The sequence below is a fragment of the Bubalus bubalis genome, chromosome 12 (genome assembly GCF_019923935.1).
Source record: "Bubalus bubalis isolate 160015118507 breed Murrah chromosome 12, NDDB_SH_1, whole genome shotgun sequence".
In the NCBI taxonomy this organism is placed as follows: domain Eukaryota; kingdom Metazoa; phylum Chordata; class Mammalia; order Artiodactyla; family Bovidae; genus Bubalus; species Bubalus bubalis.
Window position 1 is genome coordinate 19112465 of NC_059168.1, and position 14613 is coordinate 19127077.

Here is a 14613-nt window from a genome sequence, read left to right on the forward strand (position 1 = left end):
TACTACAGGCAGTTTAAACACATGTGATTACTACTTGTTTGAATAATAAAAGGAGGGAGTAACTTCTTCAAGTTCAAATAACATCCATGGTAGGGCTGTATTAGCAAGCACAACACTACTGAATAGTGGCCCGGGGAAGCATTAATCTGGAAATAGTAAGTTGAGAGTCTCTGATGGAAGCAGAGGATTCAAACAGAAAAGAGAAGTTACACTTAGAGAGAAAGAACTTTATAGTTAAACCTATCATTTTCAAACGTAGTGTCTCATTTATTCCTCACAAAATTCTCTGGGGATAAGATGGGTACTTGTTATAAGCCCAATTTTACAAACTAAAAAACTAAGCCTGAAGGATTAAAAAGCACAGATAATTAGTGACAGAACTGAGACTTTAGCTCCAGGCCTAGAGTCTAGGTCCAGTCTGCTTTATTTATCCTTCCTTCCTTTCCTCCTCCCTCTTCTTAAATAAACGTGAAGGAGGAAATGTGAACGCTCTCCTAAAAGCAAAGCATGCCCTCATCTCCTACTTTAAATAAAGCAGGAGGAGGAAGAAGAAAGAAAAGGAGAAGAGGGAAAGAGAGAGAAGAGAGGAGAGAGGTTAAAAAGGGGGAGAGAGACTGGCATGAAAACAGAAATATAGACCAATGGAAGAAGATAGAAAGCCCAGAAATAAACCCATGCACCTACGGGTATCTTATTTTTGACAAAGGAGGCAGGAATATACAATGGGATAAAGACAGCCCCTTCAATAAATGGTGCTGGGAAAACTGGACAGTTACATGTAAAAGCATGAAATTAGAACATTCCTAACACTATACACAAAGACTCGAAATGGATTAAAGACCTAAATGTAAGATCAGAAACTACAAAACTCTTAGAAGAAAACATAGGGAGAACACTCAATGACATAAATCAAAGCAAGATCCTGTATGACCCACCTCCTAGAGTAATGGAAATAAAAACAGAAGTAAACAAGTGGGACCTGATTAAACTTAAAAGCTTTTTCACAGCAAAGCCAACTATAAGCAAGGTGAAAAGACAACCCTCAGAGTGGGAGAAAATAATAGCAAATGAAACAACTGACCAAAGATTAATTTCCAAAATATACAAGCAGCTCATACAACTCAATGCCAGAAAAACAAACAACCCAATCAAAAAGTGAGAAAAAGACGTAAACACACATTTCTCCAAAAAAGACATAGAGATGGCTAACAAACACATGAAAAGATGCTCAACATCGCTCATTATTAGAGAAATGCAAATCAAAACTACAATGAGATATCACCTCACTCCGGTCAGAATGGCCATCATCAAAAAGTCTACAAACAATAAATGCTGGAGAGGGTGTGGAGAAAAAGGGAACACTCTTGCACTGTTGGTGGAAATGTAAATCAATATAGCCACTATGGAAGACGATACGGAGATTCCTTAAAAAACTAGGAATAAAATCACTATATGACCCAGCAATCCCACTCCTAGACATATACCCCGAGGAAACCAAAATTGAAAAAGACACATGTATTCCATTGTTCATTGCAGCACTACTTACAATAGCTAGAACATGGAAGCAACCTAGATGTGCATCAACAGATGAATGGATAAAGAAGCTGTGGTACATATACACAATGGAATATCACTCAGCCATAAAAAGGAACACATTTAAGTCAGTTCTAATGAGGTGGATGAACCTAGGACCTATTATACAGAGTGAAGTCAGTCAGAAAGAGGAAGATGAATACCATATTCTAACGCATGTATGTGGAATCTAGAAAAATGGTACTGAAGAATTTATTTACAGGTCAACAATGGAGAAACAGACATAGAGTCTAGACTCATGGACATAGGGAGAGAGGGGGAGAGTGGGAGATGTATGTAAAGAGTAACATGGAAACTTACATTACCATATGTAAAATAGATAGCCAAAAGGAATTTGCTGTATGGCTCAGTAAACTCAAACAGGGGCTCTGTATCAACCTAGAGTGGTGGGATGGGGAGGGAGATGGGAGGGAGTTTCAAAAGGGAGGGGATATATGTATAACTATGGCTGATTCATGTTGAGGTTTGACAGAAAACAGAAAAATTCTGTAAAGCAATTATCCTTCAATTAAATCAATTTTTTTAAAAAAGGGGGAGGAGAGATGTTAAAAAGAAGGGGACAGAATAAAGAAGGGACGAGAAGGGAGAAGCAAAATTTAGATGTACATCTTATTCCAGGACTCTACCATGGGAAAGCCAATAAACTTACAAAAATCTGAACAAAACCACAGAATAACCCTAAACATGTTTGGAGAAATCTAATGGGAGAGGCCTGAAAATGTGGAGTCCTTGCCTACCAAAGCAACCCTGACATGACAAACAAAAACTGCGCCGTTTAGAGCTGATGCCAGTCACCATCAGGCACCATAACGGGTGTGTCAGTTCTACTGTCTTATAGCACCAAGAACAATGCATTGTTATAACACACATTTACCATATTCACAAACCCTATAAAAATGTTGAAATCTTCCATGAATTAACAAAAAGCTCAAGAATGAGGGCCTTGAGGAGAAAACTGCTATACTAAAAATATTCTTGAAGTCAAAACAAAAACTTTCAGATTAAATTTCCCCAAATTTAAGGAAAAATAAAAGTTAAGGGCTTAAGTTGAAGGATATGGATTTTTAAAGTATGTATAATAGCCCCTAAAAATATTTATATCAGAGTTATTCAACTCACCGTTGAAGTATCAATGATGCTTTTCTCTCTTCCATCAATGTCATCATCTTCATCTTCATCACTGAAATCTGCAGCTGCACTTTCAAGGAATTTAAAATTCTCCAGCACGGAGGCAGAATCTGTTAACTCGGATTTTCTGGTTTAAAACATATACATCTTGCTCAGTTAATTTTTTAAACTCACCGTAAGAATGAATCCATGATTAATTCTGTTTATATTATCTGAATATATTATATATTCTGACTTCTGTTTATATTGAATTATAACCCCCCCCCCACCAAAATCACGCTAGGATCTGCACTGATTCTTATCTATTATACTTCCATGGATTTTAACTGGAAAAGCAATACAGGAAGAAACTGGTTACTCTTTTAAAAGTACTTTTTAATCATAACTACTACTTATGGCAATCTAATACAAAGAACTCCTCCTTCTGATTTAGTATTATTTTGATTCTTAAGCCAAACCATGCACTTCTCTTTGAAATATTTTTATTATCTCTGCCTCTGTTTTTCTCTATCCTTTTTTCTTTCAACTCTTTCTCTTCCATAACTAAGAAAATAACCAGTAAATACAGAATTTTCTCTGATTCAATCTCATATTTCTAAACAGCTAAAAAGTTGAAAAAAGCAAATGTGTATATGAAGCTTACTAAAAACAGTATTTTAGTTAAACTAATATACTACTACAAAATGATCCTATTGATGAATAAACCCTTAATCTTTGGAAATGATTAACTTTTCAAATATGTTAATTTAGATTTTAATTTAGCTCTCTCTAAAGAAATTCATCAATTTCCTAACGACCAGAATAGAATGACTGCTCTCCAGTTCATTAGGAAATGTTTTAGATAACAAGACATTTTCCTGAAAAGCGTTTAGCCATAACTATGAACAAAATTCTCAAAACAGATAAATCTTAAATTTCAAATCTGCTGACAGCTATGTTTTAGTTCTTTTCTAACCTACTCTCCATCCCTACAGAAGTAAGATTCAGGATAATACCTTTATCAGTTTCAAAAGACAGGTCAAGGCCAAAACACTAGAGTGGACTTTCTTAAGCATCTTTATAATAATTTAAACTAATTCAATAGATGAAAATATAACCAGGATTACTGCCCACACTATCTATGTCTACAAAGAGAAACAACCTACATCTTACATTTATGAAAACAAGTTATGTAATCTTAACTATTAATGAGCACATTTTAGAATGCTCCAATGACATCTGTTTACAAGACATATGTTTAAACCTTTACCTAAACCCCATAATTTTAGTTTATGTCCCAAATAACAGAAACTATGTTCTTACTAGAAAATGTACAGAGCTCAACTAAAACCATTCTTCCAGCCTAAACATGAGTTAAAGTAACATATTTAAATTTCAAAAAATCTTTGACTTTTTAAGAATTATGCCAAATTTTTTTTCAATAAAGAAGAATCTCCTTATTAAACTGTTCACCTTCATTTTAAGCAGAATTCAATATAATTGTATGGTATATGGGCTTCCCTGGTGGCTCAGACAGTAAAGAATCTGCCTGCAATGCAGAAGACCTGAGTTTAATCCCTGGGTTGAGAAGATCCTGATCCAAAAAGCAAAATGAAATGTTCCTGCTACTGAATTTTTCACTTATTCTATCAAGTAGAATATATATATACATATATATATATACACACTTGAAATAGATAATTTTCTAAAATGAAGAGGAGTTACAGCATTATTAGATAAATGAAAATGGCTAAGAAAAGGTTTACATCAAAAGAATTAAGTATTTATATGATTTCTGGGTCACCAAGAATGAAAGTTCACTCTTACAGACTTGAAGTGAATTTCCAAATAAGATCTTTTATGAAGTTATAATAGTAAGAGATGACTGAGATTCAATGTATTAAAATTTATATTAAATACATAAATTTCAAGCAAATAAAAATACCTTAAATATATTCTTGAAAGTCATAAATGATAACTCTAATCCCTGTGTATAAAAATTTAAGCTTTTTATTAAACTTTATCATTAAATTACTTCTGCAGCAGTACCTAGAAGTGCAAATATCACACATGTCACCAATAAGCCAAAAATATTAATAAGAACTAAAACTACAGCCAAGCCACTTTCCAGACAAAATACTTACCCAATCATTGCTGTCTCTTTAACTTCGGCTTCTGTGCCATTTATAACTGAGTCCTGATTTTTGTCATCTTCCCTGTCAGTGACATCACTTGAAAAGCCCAACAAAGCTCGCACTCGTTTGGATTTCACATCTAGAATAGTATCTGTGTAACCCACCTCCTGTAGATACCTGTGTGTGAAGAGGATCTTTACAATTCAGACATACTGGAATCAGTACTCTACTACTGGATATCTAAATAAAAACATTTCTTTAAATTTACTGTCTGCATAAGACTGGACAGCACAGTACTATGCTAGTAGGACTCGCTAATAAATAATCTTCCAGCTGCAGATGGAGCTGTCTCTTGCAGTACCAGCCTCTATGGTCACTGAGAAAAACCAAAGAACTATACAATACACCATTCATTTATCTTAAGAAGAAGCTATTCCTTAATATATCTAATAGCACATTCTTTCTTCTAGGCAGGGCTGGAGTAGGCTCACTCTCAGAGGCTACTGAATTACTATAATAGTAATGAGAATAACCAGTAGTGTTTTTACACTTTTGATGTTACAGCATCACTGGATCAACTGAGATCTAGAGAGAATGTTTCTAGCATATATAGCTTCCTACATGACATACAAAACCACGGGATATTCCAAACAAGTCACTTCTACAGAAGGGAAGCTCTTATCCTGAGACAACTCTGCAATAAAAATAAACCACAGTTCAATTGTAGGATGTGGGATGAGTGGCTGTACAGGGGTTTGTGCGCTGCAGAAAGCAGCAGCACAGAAAAGAAAGAATAGGTTTTGTATGGAGAGTTAAACATGGGTTCAAAGCCCATTTCTTCCACTTTTTTCTTGTGTAGCATTAATTCTTCTGAACTTTAGCTTTCTTTCTCTTAAAAAAAAAAAAGAGTGCAGTGCCTGGCATACAAAAGGTGCTCAGTATCTATTAACAACAAAAGATGACCAAAAACGATCAAAAGTGGCAGTGGTAGGAACATGAAAAAGGCAAATGTTAATAATAAAGTCATTAAAAAGTGTAACAGACAATATCAGACATTAAATTATATGTAAATATCAAGTCTATGAAATGAAAGATAAAACAAAGATCAAAAAGATAAGCAGTCTAAGATCTAGTATTAAGAGTTATTATTGCTCAAAGAGATATCTCACAAAAAGACATGTAACCAAAATGGAGTAAGTTATCCTATCAAGTCAAGGTATTCATTTTCAATCCTATCCAATATCTATAGAAAGGTTTTGATTAAAATTAGTAATCAGTTGATTCTTACAAACAAATACAAAAGAATTATGTTTTCTATTTTTAACAAGTAATATTTGATACATAACTCACTTTAGGAACAAAATCACATTACAAATACTGTTTCAAAAACTCTCATTCCATAAATAAACTGGTTTTACTAAATAGCTACTTTTTCATTCATTAATATTTCAGTTCAGTTCAGTTCAGCCACTCAGTCGTGTCTGACTCTTTGCGACCCCATGAACTGCAGCACGCCAGGCTTCCCTGTCCATCACCAACTCCTGGAGTTCACTTAAACTCACGTCCATCGAGTCAGTGATGCCATCCAGCCATCTCATCCTCTGTCATCCCCTTCTCCTCCTGCCCCCAATCCCTCCCAGCATCAGGGTCTTTTCCAATGAGTCAACTCTTCGCATGAGGGGGCCAAAGTACTGGAGTTTCAGCTTTAGCATCATTCCTTCCAAAGAACACCCAGGACTGATCTCCTTTAGAATGGATTGGATGGATCTCCTTGCAGTCCAAGGGACTCTCAAGAGTCTTCTCCAACACCACAGTTCAAAAGCATCAATTCTTCGGCGCTTAGCTTTCTTCACAGTCCAACCCTCACATCCATATAAGACTACTGGAAAAACCATAGCCTTGACTAGACGGACCTTTGTTGGCAAAGTAATGTCTCTGCTTTTGAATATGCTATCTAGGTTGGTCATAACTTTCCTTCCAAGGAGTAAGTGTCTTTTAATTTCATGGCTGCAGTCACCATCTGCAGTGATTTTGGAGCCCAGAAAAATACAGTCTGACACTGTTTCCACTGTTTCCCCATCTATTTCCCATGAAGTGATGGGACCAGATGCCATGATCTTCGTTTTCTGAATGGTGAGCTTTAAGCCAACTTTTTCACTCTCCTCTTTCACTTTCATCAAGAGGCTTTGTAGTTCCTCTTCACTTTCTGCCATAAGGGTGGTGTCATCTGCATATCTGAAGTTATTGATATTTCTCCCAGCAATCTTGATTCCAGCTTGTGCTTCTTCCAGCCCAGCGTTTCTCATGGTGTACTCTGCATATAAGTTAAATAAGCAGGATGACAATATACAGCCTTGATGTACTCCTTTTCCTATTTGGAACCAGTCTGTTGTTCCATGTCCAGTTCTAACTGTTGCTTCCTGGCCTGCATATAGGTTTCTCAAGAGGCAGGTCAGGAGGTCTGGTATTCCCATCTCTTTCAGAATTTTCCACTAATATTTAGGTTGGTGCAAAAGTAATTGTGGTTTTGCATTGTTGAACTTTGCCATTTGATACAGGAATACATTCTTAAATAAATGTGGCTATGTTATACATCATTTTAATGTGCATTTCTCACTTTATGTTTTTTTGCTTTAATGACTTGGTACTTCCTGCTTATTTTATACATATTTTAGACTATGGAAATGTTAGACAAAAAGCAAATTCAAGCAATTTTTTTAAGTTCAAAATGGGCTGTAAAGCAGCAGAGACAACTCACAACATCAACAATGCATTTGGCCCAGGACTGCTAACAAATGTACAGTGCAGTGGTGGTTCAAGAAGTTTTGCAAAGGAGAGGAGAGCCTTGAAGATGAGGAGCACAGTGGCCGGCCATCAGAAGTTAACAACAACCAACTGAGAGCAAGATCAAAGCTGATCCTCTTACAACTACAGGAGAAGCTGCCAAAGAACTCAACGTCAACCATTCTATGGTCATTTGGCATTTGAAGCAAATTGGAAAGGTGAAAAAGCTTGATAAATGGGTGCCTCAGAACAGAAAAAGAAAAATAAATTGTCATTTTGAAGTGTCATCATCTCTTATTCTAGGAAACAACAACAAACCATTGCTTGATCGGATTGTGATGTGCAATGAAAAGTGGATTTTATAGGACAACTGGCCATATTCATCTGACCTCTCGCCAACCAACTACCACTTCTTCAAGCAACTCAACAACTTTTTGCAGGGGAAATGCTTCCTCAACCAGCAAGAGACAGAAAATGCTTTCCAAGAGTTCACCAAATCTTGAGGCATGGACTTTTACCCTACAAGAATAAACAATCTTGTTTTTCATTGGTAAAAATGTGTTGATGTTAATGGTTCCTATTTTTACTAACAGAGATATGTTTGAGTCTAGTTATAATGATTTAAAATTCATGATCTGAGACCACAATTAGGCCCGCATGAACCTAATAAAATGTCACCTCTGAGAGGCAGGTGAGTCTTTTAAAAATACTTCTTGGATTGCCATCATAACCACTGTCATTAAAAAAAAAAAGACAAACAAAATCAGCACTTTAAGAACACTTATTTATTTATAAAAGGAAAACACACAAACCACTTTTAAGACCAAAGTGAAAGCCCACTTATTAAATACTAATGAAGTCTCATTTTCTTCTAACTTTGAGGAGATAAAAAAATAGAGGTAAGGAGAAACTTTACTATCCTCTCCCCATTATCAAAAGAATGACTGGCATGCAATCCACTTTGGAAACAACAGGTTTAGACTATTCACAAGCAAACCCAAAAGAATAAACCAGGTAGCAAATCTCATTTTACTGAGACACAAATCAAAATACCAATTTCAAATGTAACATGCAAGGGTTAGGCACTGAGCTGATGAGTGGGTCTAGCCCCACTGCTTGACATCTGAATCTCAAGCCAGCTCTGGTCCCTCTTTATACTCTCAAATTCACATTTTGTAGGAGCGACTATATGTTAGCATAATATATACAAATTTGGGAAATCCAGTAAGTTCTTCCATCTATTTAAAATAGAGTTCAAAAACATAACTTAAAGATATCATGAGTAGACTCATATTAAAGCATATGTATATTCATGTATAAAAAGTGCAAAGAAAAAAGTAACTTTAAGGGTACAGAATTCTTCAGACTATACATTTAAGCATATAATAAATTAGAAGCTCTAAACTGTACTCTTTGATAAAGCTAATCTATGGATAGATAAAGCTAATCTATGGATAGATAAAGCTAATCTATGGATTATTTGCTATGGAAAGCAAATCTATTCTTGATAATCCGAGTTAATAGTTATTGAAAAATAAACTCCTCCTTAGGGGAAAACGTGTTTAAAATGAAAAAGGAATAGTAATTCAATGAAGTTTTTTCATAGCAGATACTTTCATGAGATACTTACTGTCTGAGTAGTTGCCGACCTTGCTTCCACATTAACTGGCTGTTTTGTTGTGGCTGTACCTCTGTTTCATTACCTTCATCTGGAAAACATTAAAACATAAAAAAACTGATGTAATATACATTAGAGGACAACTCAGCTCATTAGAAATATCCAATAAAAATTTATAAGATTCAGAACACTTCACTGTAAAGGATGTTTTGAGTGCATGCTGTGCTCAGTCATTCCAACTCTTTCCAGTCCCATGAACTGTAGCCTGCCAGACTCCTCTGTCCATGTGGTTTTCCAGGTACATTTTAGGACAATTTAAGTTTTAAGTTTAATTTCTATGTGCATGTGTGCTAAGTTGTTTCAGTCATGTCTGACTCTGCACCGCAGACTGCCAGGCTCCTTTGTCCATGAGATTCTCCAGGCAAGAATACTGGAGTCAACTGCCATGCCCTCCTCCAGGGATCTTCCTGACCCAGGGATTGAACCTGTGTCTCTTATGTCTCCTGCACTGGCAGGTGGGTTTGTTGTTTTTTTTATACCACTGGTGCCCTGTGAAACCCCTTAATTTCTATAAGGAAACTCTAAAATAAATTCATTATTGCTACTAAATTTCCCTGAGAGTTTCAGAACTAAAAATAAGGGCCTTTCCCCCAATTTTTAGGTAACCTGAGAATTTTCCTCTAGGACAAATGAAGTCACACAAGAATTAAATAAAAGTATCATGAAGCACCACATCAGAATGAGAACTAAATGCCCAGGAATGACTGTTTAGAAGGAAGGGGGAAAAAAAAGCTTGTCCGGTAAAGAACAGATAGATAAACAATATTCCCAAACCAAACCTATTTCCTTCACTAGTTATTAAATGAAAACCTCAAGCATTCTTTTCTTAAGACATTCTTCAGATGGAAACTTCCTAGGTCCCAGAGAGCTTAAAATTCATCATATGGTAGAAGCCAAATCTTTCAAGAAGAAGATAAAATAAAAAGAGCCTTCTCCTTGATAAGTCTGGAATAAAGAATTTCCAAACTACAGGATAGCTCAACTTTAAAAACATAAAAAAAAGTTCACACCCTCCATTAGCCCTTGATTAAACTATAAGAAACTGTGGTCTTCATAGGATTTTTATTCAAGTGGAGCTATAAGAGAGATTGGGGAATTTTCTTTTATGATATTTGATATAAAACATTTAATGTGTTCCAGATGCTGTGCTAAAAACATATACACTATTCTTTTAATCTTTACAACCTCCAAAGACAGGTATTATTACTATCCCCATTTTAAAGATGAGAGAGATGTTTTGCAGATTAATTGTAAGGTTTCTAAGTTAAAAATACAGCTGTGAGTATTGAAATCATGACTGCGTGACTCCAGAGCTCACATGTTTTTCTCCATATGCTATTGTTACAATGGTAAGAGATTAGAGAAACATGTAAATGAAAATAAGAATTAGATCTTGCATTTTCATTATTCTCTTAAAATAACCAGACCAAGTTCTGTGGCATACCAGAGAGAGAGCAGGAAAGTGGGGGGGTGGGGGTGGGCCGGCAGGGGTGTTGAGTGGAGATTAACTCACAAAGGAAGATTACTTTGGGATGACTTCAAAGAACATTTACTTGAAAAAGAAAAAAGGAAAGAAAAACAATGTCTAAATAGTAAGGAAAAATAATACATTGTTTCCACTGACTGACACATTCAGGAACTGTGTATATAACATAATATGTTCTTCCACTTTTTAGGTCAAATGAGTAGCCTGTACTCCCAAAGTAAGAATATCTATACTGACATTTCAAAAGACCAAAAATTTCAGATGTGAAAGAACTTTTGAGATCATCTTAATTTCCCATCAAAATATGCCTAAATCCTTTCTATACCACCCTCAGATACACTCAACTGCCTTTGTCTACTTTGGTAGCTAGAAAGGTGAATTTTACTGTAAATAAATTATACCTTAATAAAAAATAAAGCCAAATCAAATAAGAATGCATCCTTACCCTCTTTTAAAAACTGTATTCTTGTATTGCAATAAAATCTGATCCCTGAGTGGTCATTTTATAATATATTAAAATATCAAACCACCATGTTGTATACCTGAGACTAATATAATTATACTTTAAAGAAAAAAAGAAAGGACTATCTTGTCTCAGTTAACCCAGTTCTATGACAAAAACAGCAAGGTTATGAACTGCTCCTTATTATATCATTCCACACTGGATCATGACTAGGCTCCAGATGACTGCAAGGGAATAAATGAAACCTTATATATATAATCACCAGTATATAATATAACCAGTCACAACAATCAGTAAGAATGAAGAGTGTCAAAGACCTACAGAGCTTGAAGAGTCCTTATCTCCTTGGCAATGGATTTGAGGAAACTGCTTACCTTAGTTCTTTTATTAGATTAATGTATGAATTAATGATCTAAGACCATGTCTGTGATCAAGACCTTAACCAAACAAACATAAGACAGGCTCTTTACTCAACATTACCAAATCTATTTTCCATTGACGCAGAGAAATAATCAATGGTATAGCTGTCTGTAGAGCAGTAAGTTTCAACACCTGCAAATAATTATAAAGACAGAAATACTGATTTTGAATAAATTTCTCAGAAGTGAATTTTCCTTTCTCTGTTTTTTTAAAAAACCTGACTCTCTGGGTCACATGTGGACTTGATTTTCCTGACACTTCCTTATCCAGGCTAAACATTTAGTTCTCTCAATGGTTAGTAAGTACTCATCAACTATCAGATTCATTCTTACCTTATCATGTAAAAAAAAGTGACATTATATAAAAGTGAGGATTTTAAAGTGGGTAGGAATTCAATTTCTGGGTAATATTAAAAGTATTTGACTGGCATTTCAAGTTGGAGTAACAAGGACCCAAGTTACCCTCCTGCCTGAAAGCAACTATAAAACAAAATAGAGATACGATGGTTAAGACACTGAACATCAGACAATGAAGGATAGCAATTCTGAGAAAAAGGAAGCAAACAGGTGAGCCCTATGATTGTTCCAGTTTATTGCCCTGACAGTTTCCTGATCATAGCATAAGGAGGAGAAACCAAAAGAAAAATGAAGATATAATGGCTGAGAAGTTCCAAATTTCATGAAAACTATAAACCCATAGATCCAAGAAACGCAACAAATCCCAAGCACAAGAAATACTGGGGAGAGGAGAGTAGGTGACTATACCAAGGCACATCATGATAAAATCGCTTAAAACAAATGAGAAAGAGATAAATCTTAAAAGCAGACAGAGAAAAAGGTCACATATACAGAGGAGAAGGGGGCGGCAGAGGATGGATGGTTGGACGGCATCACCAACTCAATGGACATGGGTTTGAGCAAACTCTGGGCGACGGTGAGGACAGGGAAACCTGGCGTGCTGCAGTCCATGCAGTTGCAAAGAGTCAGACACGACTGAGGGCCTGAACAACAACAAATACACAGAGAAATGTATGGATGACAGAAGATACTACGTCAGAAACGATAAAAGCAACAACATAAAGGCTTTCAGACACACAAAAGCTCAAAGAAGGCATTATCAGCAGCACATGTGTTAAAGTCCTCAAGACAGAAGGAAAATGATATTGGAAGATACGGATGCACACAAAGGAAAGATAGGCAATGGATATCTATGTTTTTTATGTTATTTAAATCTCTTTGAAAGAGAATTACTGAAACAAAAATAATAATGTAGGGTCAACCTGCGTCAACCCAGGGATTGAACCCATATCTCCTGCATTGGCAAGTGGGTTCTTTACACTGAGCCACCTGGAAGCCAGTGAAAGGTCTGAACATCTCAGTTAGAAGGCAGAATTTGTTACTTTGGATAAAGACATTCTATTTTAAATAAGTATCTGGCTTTTAATATTAAGCAGAAGAAACTGACGTATGAAAAATAAATAGATTTTAACATAATGTAAGTTATGAAATAGAAACGTTAAGGGTTTGCAAGTAGAACAAAATAGAAAAAAAAAGAGAGGAAACTAATTTTTGTGAAGAATATTTCAGAAAACATCTGGATTGTCAATTTTAGGAAAATACAATAAATGGATAAAATAATGAAGAAGGAAAAATCCCTGCTTCTTTTCTTTAATTTGGATACCCCACCTTCTATACCTTCTCCTAGTCACTGTCCTAATCACTTAATTTACAAACCCCTTGGTAATGCTCTAAGTTAGGCTCACATGCTTCCTCTGCAACCCAACTTTTACATCATCTTGAGTGAAGTTAATATTCATGTGGGTGGTTCACTTCAGCTTCTGCACAACCACCACCCTCTCTTAGCTGTCATGCCTTAGACCTTGTCATTATGAAGAACTGTCACTGATGCAAACTCACTTTCTGAGCATATCCTTCAGGCTCAGTACTTCCAATTCACTAGGCACTTTGACTTTAGGTGGGACCTTAGATCAGGGGTCAGCAAACATTAGCCTGCAGATCAAACCCAGCCTGTTTGGGCTTCCCTGGTGGCTCAGACAATAAAGCATCTGTCTACGGTGCGGGAGACCAGGGTTCAATCCCTGCGTTGGGAAGATCCCCTGGAGAAGGAAATGGCAACCCACTCCAATACTCTTGCCTGGAAAATCCCATGGACGCAGGAGCCTGGTAGGCTATAGTCCATGGGGTTGCAAAGAGTTGGACACGACTGAGCTACTTCACTTTCACTTTTCAAACCCAGCTTGCCACACTTATTCATTTATGTGTTGTGGCTGCTTTCAAGTTACAACAGCCGAGTTGAGTAGTTGCAACAGGGAACAAATGGCCTACATATTACTATCTGGTCCTTTACAAAAGAGTTTGCTGACCTGCCCTAGATTGTAGCCTATCCACTTGCTTTGATCCATTAGCTTCCTTCTGTCTTCACTTTCTTTCCTTGCCAGTCTTAGTTCAGGGTCTATCAATTCAATCATTCTTTTGATAATGTCTCCAATTTTCTTGTCCCTTTATCTCTCCCTGAATCCAGCTGTTCACTATTTTCATTCTATTATCTTTTACCTAGGCTCCAGTTGTACAAAGCAGCACTTCTATATAAACTCTGATTATACAACTCAATTGAACCCTTAACTTTTCTCAATCCTACTATTCCTTAGTAAGTTTGTCCTCCTGTTCATTATTATTTTAAACCTTCTCTACTTTTCTTAAACCTCTAATGCATTTTTAGCAGGTAATCCTGTCTCATACATACAGCTATTATGTTAAATACCCACCACTAGACCAAAACCCAAACCTGTAGACCCATCACCTAACTTCCTACATTCTCTCTTGGTAACAATAAAAGGCATGCATGCTTCTCCTGCTATTCTCCAGCTATGATCAGAATTTCTATTATTTCTTCAGATACTTTCATATTTTAAGTATCGCTATTCTCT

At 36.0% G+C, this 14613-nt stretch overlaps 1 protein-coding gene across 4 annotated transcripts in view; it reads right to left on the reverse strand.

Annotated features, from left to right (window-relative positions):
- The window catches only part of STRN (striatin), a 110443-nt gene that overhangs the window by 45535 nt on the left and 50295 nt on the right, over nucleotides 1-14613 (reverse strand). For all 4 annotated transcript variants that reach the window (XM_025260869.3, XM_006056846.4, XM_006056845.4 and 1 more), the window contains exons 4-6: nucleotides 9250-9328; nucleotides 4845-5012; nucleotides 2713-2848 (exon numbers count right to left, since the gene is read on the reverse strand). In XM_025260869.3, coding sequence (XP_025116654.1) covers nucleotides 2713-2848; nucleotides 4845-5012; nucleotides 9250-9328 — 383 coding nt within the window. The remainder of the gene's footprint in view (nucleotides 1-2712; nucleotides 2849-4844; nucleotides 5013-9249; nucleotides 9329-14613) is intronic.